The following is a 12,698-nucleotide window of genomic DNA, read 5'->3' as shown; positions in this document are numbered from 1 at the left end:
CAGGGCTCCTCCCCCAATTCATCCCTCCTCCTCCTCCTTCTCCTTCTCCTCCTCCTCCTCCTCTCTCCCCCCTCCCCTCCCTGTAAACACTGTCAGTGTCGTGTTCCGGGCCGGAGTAGCTGGGTAGCGAAGGAGGGAACCAGAGGCAAAGACATCAAGAAAGGGAGAGAAAAAGAGGAAGAGAGCAAAAACAGACGGGGAAACAGAATTAGGGAGAGAGACAGCCTGGAAAGAGAGGAAGGAGGCCGAGGACTCGGGGAGTGGGGAGGACGAGGTGGGGAGGAGCAGGAGGAGGGCGGGGGCAGGGAGGGGGGTAGGAAGGGGCCCCGGCGCCCGATGAAGTCCCCCCGGGATCGCGGACGGGGCGCTGTCCTCGGGGGGCCGTCGGGGGGTCCCCGACATCCATGGCAAAGCGGGGCCCGAGGCTACTGGCTCAGAGTAAGTGTTAGTGTATGTATTTGTGTGGAGTGTGCATGTAATGAGAGGGTGGAGTGGATGTGCTGGGGGCTCGGAGTTAGGACGGATGGGGAGCCGAGCAGGCCGGGGGTCCTGTACCTTTCCCTTCCTATGACGCCGTCTTGGGGCAGCCTGCTAGTGTAGCAGCCCCAGGGCCCGGAGCCCGCCCTTCTCCCGCTCGGCTTCGGGGCTTTTTTGGAAACTTGCAAATATTTTCGGGGGGTGGGGGTGGGGGCGAGACGAAGAGAAGAGGGAGACAGCCATCAGAGCCAGAGACTGAAAGGGAAAGAGATAGAGAGGTGGAGACAGAGACCGAGAGAAGAGACAGATGGAGAGAGACAGCTACAGAAAGAGAAAGGGAGAGGGGAGGTAAGGAGAGACCCGCGCTGAGAGAGACCCAAAGGGAGGGGAGGGGGACGCCTGGAGGAAGGGAGGGAAAGGCGGAGAAAAAAGATCTGGGGAGACCGAGAGGCAAACAGCCTGAAAGGGAGCCCGAGAGACCGGCAGACCGAGACGGAAGCGGAGAGAGGGGGGGGGAGAGACAGACAGAGACCGAGCTGGACAGGCAGGCAGGCAGGCAGAGCCAGGGGGCTGGGGGAAGGAGGGAAAGCAGATCCTGGGCCCAAAGACTGAAAATGAGGGAATGAGAGGAAAGCCGCCGTGCCGGCGGGCCAGGCCTGGGAGGGGAGGGGAGGGAAGGGAGGGAAAGAGAGAAGGGATGGGAGGCGAAGGGGCCGGGGCTGGGGACGGGAGCTGGCTGCCGCCAGCCTCCGACTACTGTAGGTTGGAGTGTTATTGCAAAGTTAAACAAGACTTTCTCCCCCCATGGCCAGGCGCAGTTTAAGTTGCAGAAAAACGCGTCCCCACAACCCCCATCCTTCCCCTCCCTCCACTGTCTCCTTCGGCGCTTTCCTTCCCCCCTTCCCTAGAAACCTGGAAAAGATAAAATTACCAGATCTAAAAATACACCCGGACTTCGGCGACCACCCCTCACCCAGCCCCGACCACTCCCCCTCTGGGCCCGGACCACTCCCCTTCCCCAGCCTACCCCTCCCTTTTCCCCCCAGTCCAAACCCCTCCTCCTCCCCCACCCCCGCCTGACCACTCCCCTACTCCATCCCATCTCATCCCCTACTACCCCTTTCCCAATCCACTCCTTAATCCCATCCCACCCACCCCCATCTCTCTCTCCTCTCCATTCTCATCCCCACCTCCTTACCACTCCCCATCCCACTCGTACCCCAGCCCCTTTTTCACCCCCTCTACACCCCCACGTGCCGGCTCCCACACCCCCTAGCCTCCACCCCTCCACACACCAGGAGACCGGCACACACACACACACACACACACACACACACACACACACACACACACGCACGCACACAAGCACGCACACACACACCCCAGGCTCCGTAGCCCACATCGCCCCAGGCCCCTCTCCCACGTAGCCCCCCAGGATTCCCCCCCCTTACAGCCTCTGCACCCCCCAAGCCACACCCCCGTCTTTGCTACCCCCACCCCACCCCCTTGAGCGTTGGACAAAACCACCGCTCGAACTTCCCATTAAGGGGAGGGGGGAGTTGGGGGCGGGGCCGGGAGGGGGAGAAGAGCGGCTCTGACATATGGATGTGATTTCCCTGCTCCAAGGCAGATACCCAGCGAGCTAACCGAGCGCACTGCGCTCTTCTCGCTCTCTCCTCTCGCTCTCCGACTCGGTCGCGCTCACCCAGCACATGGAGCCAGCGCCGGGCTCTGGGGCTGCCCAGAGCCTCGGAAGGGAACGTCCGGAGCCTCGGGGCGGTAGCCTCTGCCTCCGCCTCTTTCTTGCAGCCTAGGTCTGGGAACGAATCCCCGGAGAGCCAGAGGAAAGAGGGCAAAGGGAGAGAGGGGGGCGAGGGGGTCGAAGACACCTCCTGCGCCCCCTCGGCTAACCCGCAGGCCTTCCCTTCTCTCCTTGCCATCACCACCACCTCTCCCTCACTTCCCGGCCCGCCTGTCCTGGCCCGGCCCACTCTATCCCCAGCCCCGCTGGACTCGGCCCTAGGGAACGGCGGCGATGGGAGCGCCCCGGATCTCGCACAGCCTCGCCTTGCTCCTCTGCTGCTCCGTGCTCAGCTCCGTCTACGCACTGGTAAGTCCCTCTGTAACTCCCTCGGACCTTCTGACCGTTTTCTCCTTCCATGGGCGGGGTGGGGGGCAGGAAGGGAGCACACTCCTATAGGGAAGGGGTGTCCCGTTTCTCCATGGTCCTGAGATTTGCAGACACCTTCATCCTTATCCAGAGGCAGACTTCGTAGCTGGAGAAGGGAGCCTGAGGTGGGGTACGGAATTCTGGGGTGAAGAGGTCATCTCCTAGGAAAAGGAAAGTCGACGGGTTCCTTCAGGGGAACTTCATGTCTTTGCTTTTAAGACCCGTCTCCCCTGGCAGCTAAATATTTATGGTTCCCAAAAGGTATGGGTTCCTCTCAGAAGTCGTTGATCTGGTTTTGGGGGCTTCCCCAGGCAGTCCTCGGTGATTCCTTGTCTAAGGGGTCCCTCCCCTGGGGTTCTTGGTGGCCTTGCTTTCAAACATTCTCCCTAAGTATCCTTAGTATAAGTGTTTAAGGCTGAACCCCAGGAACTCTTGTGGGGTGTCTATTTCTAAAGGTTGCCGGTAGAGCCCTTGGTCATTCTGTATTTAGGGTTCCCATTCCCAGGAATTCTTGCTAGTTCCATGTCTAAGGGGTCTCTTCCTCCCTAAATGTCTTCGATGGAAGACATCCCCAAAGGAGTTTATGCTCTCTGTGTTTAGAAGTCTCCCTTCTAGCATACCTGGGTAACTGTCTAAATCTACCCAGGAGTTCTTGGCAGCTCTGTATTTAGAGGTGGACCACAGTAATCCTTAGCTATTCTGTGTTTAGTAGTTCCCCCAGGAATCTTTGGCTGCTGTTTAGAAACACCCTCCCTTCCAGAAGTCCCTTGGAGTCTCCTGTGTCTAACGGGTCCTCCCCAGGGTTTCTTGGCATCAATGTATTTAGATCTCTCTAAAGACAGCAGGCAGATCGGTGTCAAAGGCTCTCCCTCCCAGGTGTCCTGTGTTGGAGGTTCCCTTTAACTGGTCCCTGGTCACTTTGTATTTAAGCATCGCCCCCCTCCCAGGTCCTTTGATTGTACTGTACTTACCAGCACTTCTGAGGATCCTTGGTAGCCTTGTTATATGGGGGTTCCTTGAAATCTCCAAGAACTTAGCTTTAGGTTCTCCCACCAAGAACATAATCCCAGCCAGCAAGAGTACGGAATGTTGAGGGTGAGTCTCAGGCTGGGGAGATTCCTTCTCTGTGGCACATTTCAACCCTCCTAGTACTCAGAAGGGCTAGCTAGGGGTGGCATCAGCATGGCCATAAATGACTAAGGAGAGGGTCTCCCTCGGAAGGAGCAAGATCCCATCTCCCTTAAGGATCTATCTCCTGGCTCATGAGAGCAGCTTGCTCTGAATTACTTATTCAAGTAAGTGAGGTGACAAATCTCAAGGGGAGGATTAGTACCTAGTCTATGGGCAGAGAAAATAGTGGGAGAGAGAGAGGTTGAAATAGAAGGAGATAGACATAAAAGAAATAAATGGAGATAGAACTAAACAGATAAAGGGACAAAAAGCTTGGCACAGTGAAAAAAAGAGGGACAAGGAGAGAGTTTGATGAAGAAAAGGAAGGAGAGACGGAGGGGATCACTACAGTGAGAGGGAAGGAGAGAGAGATGAGGGAAAGCTAGGGAAAGGCAGAGGGACAGAGGCAGAGGGGAAAAAAAGGAGAGAATAGAAAGGGAGAGAGAACAAGAGGGAGAGCCCCTTTTAAAAAACTAGATCACAGAAGTGCCTCTAAGTCTCCCCAGAAGAAAGGCTGGGGCAAATTTTGTAAAAAGGACTCCCGGTGAAATAGAGTAGGATCTAGATGAAAAGAAGGGGTTAGACTAGCTGATCTCTAGGTCCCATCCATCTTAAAATCCGATAATCCTATGATCTGGGAGATCCCTTTCCAGTTTAGAGATTCTAAAATTCTATGATCCAATGATCCCAATGCTCAGGCCCCAGGGTGAGATGCCACGAGAACTACATGGCTGGTTTTTCATACCATCCACTTCCCGTTTCATGGGATCACAGATATTATAGGAGCCTAGCTGAACCCCATCATTTCATAGATCAGGAAGCTGAGGTCAAGAGAAGGGAAATGACTGGCTGAAGACCACACAGTAAGCTTCGGGGAAGAGATGTCCTCACCCAACATCTCCTTCATCAAGGGTGCCTAGTGATCCATCTTACCCCTTCTTCATGACTCCACTCCACCCAAGTAATTTTCTTCTCTCCCCATATTCCAGGACATACCCCCACCCCAGTTTTCCCTCCATTCTCCCCACCCCACCCCATTGACAATGTTCTCTGACCCAGCTAATTCCTGATTAGTTAAGCCTTTGCTAATAATAATCATAATTGTAATATGTCATAGACTGTTAGAACTTGGGGATTGGAATCATTGGCGGTGAATGGGGCTTCTGAGACAATTTCCAGTAATAGGAAGATCACTAGATTTAGAGATAACAGACCGGGGTCGGGGTGGGAGGGAGTACCTTGGACGTCAACTCTGCCAATAACTAGTCCCACCATAGGAAACTGACCTCCTTTCTATCAGCCTCAGTTTCTTCATCTGAAAAAGGAGAGTGAACGATAAGATAATCCTTCAGGACTCATCAGTTTGGAGGCTCTATCATTCTGTGATTTCAGTGATAATGACTTCCCCCCCCTCTTTTGTTTCAAAGGATACATATGTAATTTCATATTAAATATGCAATTATGTACGTATCAAAATACTTCTAGCTCTGTGATTTATCTGTAATAGTAGCTTACATTTAAATTGCTCTCCCTTACCCTGCTTGTGAGCCAGAAGCACAGCTGGCCCCCAGAGAGCATCTGGACTCCCGGGACTCCAGGACTGGGGCGTGGTTTTCTAGTGCTCCTTGGGCTGGCTAGAGGAGGTGGAAGTCAGATCCTTCATTGGGAAGGAGAGGGCCCCGGCCCAAGCCTGCCTGTCCCCCTGAAAAACAACCCCAGTGCCTGGTTCGGATAAGAGAGCAGTCGAGCCATCTCTGGGTCCCATTTGGCCCTAAAGTGTGAGGTATACCTACTGGTTTTCTCCTCCATCCAAGAGGCTGACATCTAGAGTATGTTGGATTTTACACCCTCGGAGGGAAGCTAGGTTCATTGGGCTACTGGGAAGAAGAACCCTGTTGAGTCTGTCTGAAGTGAGGTTCCTTAGAGTGTTGGTATATTGGTATGATGGTATATAAGCGTGTGTATGTGTATAAGTGTGTGTATGTGTGTGAATATGGGTAGATACTATATGCCTATGTTTGTATGTATATATGTATATATCTGACAATATATGTGTTTCTATGCCTGAGTATGAATAAATATATGAATATATGGGTCTTCAATTGTTTGTTAGAGAATATGGTGTGTCAAAATTCATGTGTGTGATTATGCATATGCGTGTGTCCAAGTGTGGGCATATATGTTCCTGTGTGTATATGAGACAGAGAGATGGGAGTAGGGGGTGAAGAGAGAATGAAAAGAGAGAGAGAAATTTGGAAGGATCAACATTCAGTGTCTGGAAAAAGTTACAGGACCATGTAGTACGGTGTTTAGGAATAAGTGGGGGGAAAGCCAAATCCTGGGGTCAGTGAGTTTTCGTATGAAGGAGAATTTGTATTGGATGAAAATTATTGGAGAGATCAGTTTTAACTATCCCCAGCTACGTAGGTGGGGGGGGGGGTCTAAGAAACATCAAAGCTAGAGGCTTAGAAGAGTGGGGATCCAAGGAAGATGCATGGTAAATGGGAACTGTACCCTGGGTTTGGAGCTATCAGACCTGGGTTCAAATAAAAATTCTCCCACTTAGTACCTGTGTTACTTCATGCAAGTCACTTAACCTATGGGCCTCAGTTTCCTTATTTGTAAAATGAAGGGGTTTGGGCTAGATTTTCTCTAAGGTCCCTTCCAGTCTAAGGAAGAGATTCCAAGTTCCCTCTGGCCGTAGAGTACTGCTTTAAGGTTCATGTTCTTCAAGAGACCAGCAGTGCTCTTCCTAATCACCAATAATAATAACACATTTATACAATACTCTCCATACATTATCTCATTTGAGGTCAGTACTACATTTATCATCACCATTTTATAAATGAGGAAAAGTGATAAGATTCTTAATGTTAGGGGGCTGAGGGCTTTGTGATGAGACAATAGTAGTTCAGTGTGTGGGTTAGAGTTTCAGTGAGAGAAAGGAAGGCTTAATGAGAGGAACAGGGCTGAAGGATTTGGTTTGGAGAGTCTGTGACAAGGGCTTGAATTTCTGTAAGGGATGGGGGCTCAGTGATGGAATACTCAGAAGAATACTCTGTGTAGGGAATAAGAGTTCCACGGAGGGATAAGGAGCTCAGTGAAGGAAGAGGGGCTCCATCAAGGAAGAATTCAGTGTGAGGATTAGGAGATACTGTCACACTGTTGTTGGTTTTCTGTGCCCAAAGAGATCTCCCTTCCTCCTTCTTTCCCCTACTTCACCAGCTATCACCTCATCCATTTCTGGCCATCTACCAGGGGTCTGAGCCCTGAGTGAGAGGCTGGCCAACTTCCAACTCTCCTCTTGCTGAGCTCAGTCTGTACCGTCCTTCCCATGTCAGGGATCAATCAAGATATTTTCTCTACAATGGACCCATCAGCTTTGTTCAAGTCACAACCACTGATGGATTCTTTAGCCCTCCAGCCAAGACTATGGCTGCTTATCAGCTGGGGCAGAGTGGAGACAGAGGAGATACAAAAACTGGCCACTAGACGCCACTCTGGCTCATCTCCCCTTCCCATCAGTGGCACTTGGCTCTAGCAATGAGGATAGGTCACAGAAGCATTCACACTTTCACTCCTGTTGAAACTCATTCACTCCTTGAGTTGGGTTTGGTTTGGTTTTGGTTGGGTTTATTTTTTGAGATAACTGGTAGGGCTGGGGCACAATCTGCGACTGGGAGTAAGGCTTGGTTTGTGCCTGGGTTAGGACTCATTCTAACTAGGTTAGGGAGACAGGGAAAGTTCAAAAAACAGCTTCTTTCTCTCAGAAAGATGTGACTAGGAGAACAAGCCAGACATTTTGGACACAAAAATAAAAATATGTATTTTTTCAATCCAACCTCCCATGCAGTGTAAAGGAGGTGTTTGCCCACCCAGGGCATATCTTTTCTGAGGCAAGGTACAGAGTAGACAGTTTGGTGGATTCCTGGAGGGAGTGTTCTGTGAGATGACTTTGGGCTCTCAAAGGATGGACAGGACATATTAGCGGAAGAGTAGGAACTTGTGGTAAGGTCGGAAGAAAGATTGAAGGGTCTCATTTTCTTTCCTGGATCAGAGAGAAGCAATATGGATCAGAAGAGTTTTTCCTGTCCTATTTCCCAGGGCAGCCACTCGATGCTTCATTAGTTAATATGGGGCATCATAGTGAGAACAGCATGGATCTAGGAGTCAGGAGACTGGGTTCTAGTCTTAACCCTGCTACTAACTTGCAGTATTACCTCAGACCAGTCATTTTCCCCTTTCTGGGTCTAAGTTTCGTCCACTATAAAATGAAAGAGCTGGACAGGATGATCTGTAAGAACTGAATTTTTGTAGTTCGCCTTTTTAAAAAGAAAAAAAAAGTCCCATTTCTATACAGTTTTAAAATTTGCAAAGTCCTTTCTTCCAACAACCCTGGACAGCAGTCCCAGTGTTGTCATACCATTTTACTTATATATCAGGGAAATTTGGTTTAGGATTAGGTGATTTGCCCAGGGTCACACAACATCTGGGACTCAAACCCAGGTATCCTGATGCCAAGTCCAGGGCTTTATCACCCTCACCAGTAGCATTGACTCAGTCCACAATTCTCCCTACTGTGCCAGAACCAAATTAAAATGTGATTGGGAACTATTTAACAACATAACAAAATACAATAAAACATAGATAACATTACATTTGAAAAGGATGTCAATATGCTGACCACAAGGATATAGGGCTTAGTGCCCCTCCCCACTTCTAGTTGAGTTTGATATCCATGCCCTCCACTAATCTGCCCCTCATACTCCTTCCCAAGCAATTCGGTGCACAAAGGGCATATCTTCACAGTCAGCTGAATAATTTATGTTTTTTTAAAAACTCTGTTTAATCAATACATATTTATTCAGAGAATCTTTATTATATACCCAGCCTTGCACTCAGGTTTGTCTGTGTTTGTTGTCATTGTTGGGGGATGGGGTGGAGGAGACAGGGAAAGGAAAAGCCTGCCCTCGGGGAGCTCCCAGTCTCGATGGAGTGACCAGATTCACACAGATGCTGGTATAACTCACATCCCAGGTCCCTGTGTGTCCAATGATCAAATGAGTGGTATAGAGTATGCTTCATCAGGGCTTCAGGAGCTCACAGGAAAAACAGGTGAGCTGAAAATGACTTGAGGGTGGGAAGGGGTCAGGGAAGGCTTCCTGGAGGAGGTGAGACTAAAGCCGGACCTTAAGGATGAGGAGAAATTGGTGAGGAGGAGAGGAAGAGAGGACATTTCCAGCATGAGTTCTGTATAAGGCAGGAATGACCATAGTGGGTGACTTAAGGAATACAAGAGAGAATTTGTGAGGAAGCAGTCCTGGCTAGAGTGGAGAGTTCATGTAAGGTTTACAGAGAGCTCTCTACTCTGTGAGGTGGATAGTGTAAATATTATCCTCATTTTACAGATGAGGAAACTGAGGTTCAAAGAGACTCAGAACTAACTTGGCCAAGGTCATATACCTGACAAATGGCAGCATTGGAACTTGAATCTAACTCTTTCTCTAAGATTATAATTCTTCCCACTATAACAAAGATAACTCTGCCAATATTACTAATAATAATCTTCTTGGGCAGTTCAACTTTTTACTCTCCCTTAAAGGGATAGCAATAGGTTTTGGTGGTGGACGTTGGTAGAAAAGAAGGTCATCCCTTTAAATATCTTCTCCTCTGGATTAGAGGGATTGATAGGGGACAGAGTTGTAGGGGAGAATGTAATTTCATTAGGAATTTTTTAAAGGAAGCTGTGAGTGAACTTTCAGCACTCATTGTATTTTCCTCCCCTTCCCCTATGTTAAGCATTTTCTCAGGATCATTCTTTGTATTTGTACCCTCAGCAGCTAATACCATGCCTAGAGCATAGTAGGTCCTTAATAAATGTTTGTTGATTGGTTTCCTCTTTAAAAGCAAATCCTGGTCCCATCCAAAAGCCCCCGGGAAGGAACGGTTGAGATTACAGGTAGATGTGGTCCTAAGAGTGTTAGAAGATTTTAATCAAGTTTTCTTGTACAAAATGACAACTATGGTAATGTTTTACATAATCATACACATATAACCATACCTGATTGCTTGCCCCCTCAGGGAGGGGACAATAGAGGGAGAGAAAGAAGGATAAAAATTGGAACGCAAAACTATAAATAAAAAGTCTATTATTAAAAAAAATGTTGGGCGATCCTATCCCATTTTGGGAAAATGAGGGTTCAGGGGCCCCAAACTATGCAATGAACTGTCACATCCCAGCCTCCCCTGCAATATAATAGACTACCTGTTAGGAAAGTTCCCATGAGGGAAGAAAACAACTCCATACCTATCAGCTTCAGTGGGTCAGGATAGGACGTGGGAATGGGGCACCTCTGCTTCCTGCCCCATAGCCTCATAAACTGTTAGAGCAAAAAAAGACATTAGAGATCATCCAGTTTACCTGGGTCTTTTTACAGATGGGGAACTTGGAGCCATGAGAGGTTAAGTGATTTGTCAAGGTAATATAGCTTATCAGTTGAAGCCGACTCCTAGCTTAAAGCTCTCCCCACCAGCAGGATCCTTGGGCTGACAGTGTCTCAGTTGACAACTGCATCTTTCCTAAGGCTGAGGAAAAAGGATCAACTGATATAGGGGGAGAAACACAAGTGTAGTGTATGAGGCAGGGTCTCTCAGATCGACTGGGCTCATCCCCCAGGGGACCTGGCTCCTCCTCATGGCTGTCTGTTGTTCAGAATGAACAGGCAGGGGGCAGCTAGATGGCGAAGTGGTTAAAGCACCGGCCCTGAATTCAGGAGTACCTGAGTTCAAATGCGGCCTCAGACACTTGACACTTACTAGCTGTGTGACCCTGGGCAAGTCACTTAACCCCCATTGCCTGCAAAAAAAAACAAAAACAGAATGAACAGGCAGGAAAGGTACAGGCAGAAAAGGGATTCAAAGAAGTAGGGAAGCTTGGGAGATCTTTGCACCAGATTCTCCACCATCCCACTCCATCCTGTGCCTTGGCCAAAGGGCTCAACTTTCATGCTGAGATATACAAAGACACCTCCACGCTGATAATCTGCAATTGTGTATTTTTGCTGTCTGTCTTTTCAATAACTATCGATCTCCTTACACCCTGAATCTGGCCCGGGCTCCTAGCCCAAGCAAGCAATGTCTCTCTTTACCTCAACATCTACAAAGGCAATAATCATGGCATGCAGCTAATGCTACCCTGGACGTGGCCACTGGTGTCTTGCTTGGGAAATGATATAAGGGAAAGTGGAGCCCACTTTTCACAACATACATCACTATCTTCACCTTCTATACCATCATCACCCCCCTCTCTCTATCACCGTCATCGCCCTGTCATTGTCACTACCCTCTCTACCACCATCATTATCATCCCTTTCCCCTTCACCATAACCACCCTATCGCTATCACCCTCACATTTAACACTATCATATCATCTATTACCCTGTCATCATCACTACTTTCTCACTCAATCACTATCATCATTACCCTAACACCATTGACCATCATCCCCATCTTCTCTATTTGCTTTCACCACTATCACCATCATCATCCCTAACTCCATCACCACCCTCTCTATTACTCTCACTCAGTTAAAGGAGTAAGATTATTCCCAGGGATGGCTAGTCTTTTGATCTTGGATAGCTTTCTATGGGAAGTAGGGTCAGGTGATGAGGACCATTTTGAAGGATGGCTTATTGGGCAAGCAATGAAGGGGATCCAGTCTTAAGCTACTGTGTGAGAGAGAGCAGGAATAAATTACCCAAGGCAGGAGGGGAGAGTGAAGGAAAGGAGTTTGAAGTTCAAGAACTTTGGTTGTGTAGGAGGCACGAAGGAAAGCAGATGGCCTCTATGAAGTTTGGGGGCAGCATCTCCATCTGCCTGATCCCATGTTTTTCTTCTTTCTCCTTCAATAATAATAATAATAACTTTCATTTCCATAAAAATGTGAAGCTTACAAGGAACTTCTCCAGTTCTGTAAGTAGGAAGTGTGTTATCTCCATTTTACAGATAAGAAAACTAAGAGACAGAGAAGTGGCTTCCCAACATTACATAGGATGTAAGTCAGAGTCAAGACTCATACCCAGGATGGTCTCCCAATTCCATTTCCAATGCTCTTTCCGTCAAATTCTGCTGCCTTTGAGAAGTCTTTCCATATGGAAAGGATCTAGGCAGAGAGTGGGGAAAAGAAAGGGAAGGTCAGAGAAGCGGAACTTGTCTCTCTTGGCGTCTGTCACAATTCATCTTAGAGAAAAGGGAGGGGGAAAACCCCACTGAACTTAGTGTCACAGGACTTTGGTTCAAGTCATGGAACCATCTCTTAATAGCCATGTGACCCCGAGCAAGCCATTTCCTCAGATCTAGAGCCAAAAGGGAACTTAGAGGCCATCTAAATCCAGCCCTATCTTTTTTTTTTTCCAAAGAGAGTGTGGACCATGGAGGTCCAACAATTTACCCAAGGTCACAAAGATAACGACAGAGGAGAGATTTGAACCCAGCTTGCTGGCTCTCATTCTATTTCGCCTTGCTGTCTCTCTCTCTCCCTGAGCCTCAATTTCTTCCTCTGCAAAAATGAGGGGTTGGACTAAATTGTCTCTAGTGTCCCTTCCAGCTCCCAATCCCTCCATCCTGTGAAATTCCAATCTGTTTAGAAATAGGCTATCCATCTGTCGGTTGTTTACTGAATGTGCACAGCACTCCCCCTAGGGGCAGATTAGAGAGAGAGAAATAACTCAAAAGCCTTCAGCAAGGGGGATTTAGGATAGATTTAAGAAGAACTGCCCAGTGATGAGGAGTGTGAGGAAAGTCATTGAGTCTTCTTCCTCATCCTCCCCCAGTCCTAGAGGAAAGCAAAGATGACTCTTTTCCCCAGAGGCAAGGAGATTAG

General features: G+C 48.6%; 1 protein-coding gene across 1 annotated transcript in view; it reads left to right on the top strand.

The window, feature by feature from the left end:
* The first annotated feature begins 316 nt into the window (after nt 1-316).
* The window catches only part of PTH1R (parathyroid hormone 1 receptor), a 65,721-nt gene continuing 53,339 nt past the window's right edge, over nt 317-12,698 (top strand). The window contains 2 exon segments of the mRNA XM_043978560.1: nt 317-438; nt 2,480-2,587. Of these exon segments, the coding sequence (XP_043834495.1) occupies nt 2,513-2,587 (75 nt within the window). The 5' untranslated portion in view covers nt 317-438; nt 2,480-2,512.

Source organism: Dromiciops gliroides, chromosome 1, assembly GCF_019393635.1.
Source record: "Dromiciops gliroides isolate mDroGli1 chromosome 1, mDroGli1.pri, whole genome shotgun sequence".
Classification (NCBI taxonomy): domain Eukaryota; kingdom Metazoa; phylum Chordata; class Mammalia; order Microbiotheria; family Microbiotheriidae; genus Dromiciops; species Dromiciops gliroides.
The sequence above is the reverse complement of the archived record's forward strand: the minus strand, read 5'-3'. Positions and strand labels throughout refer to the sequence as shown.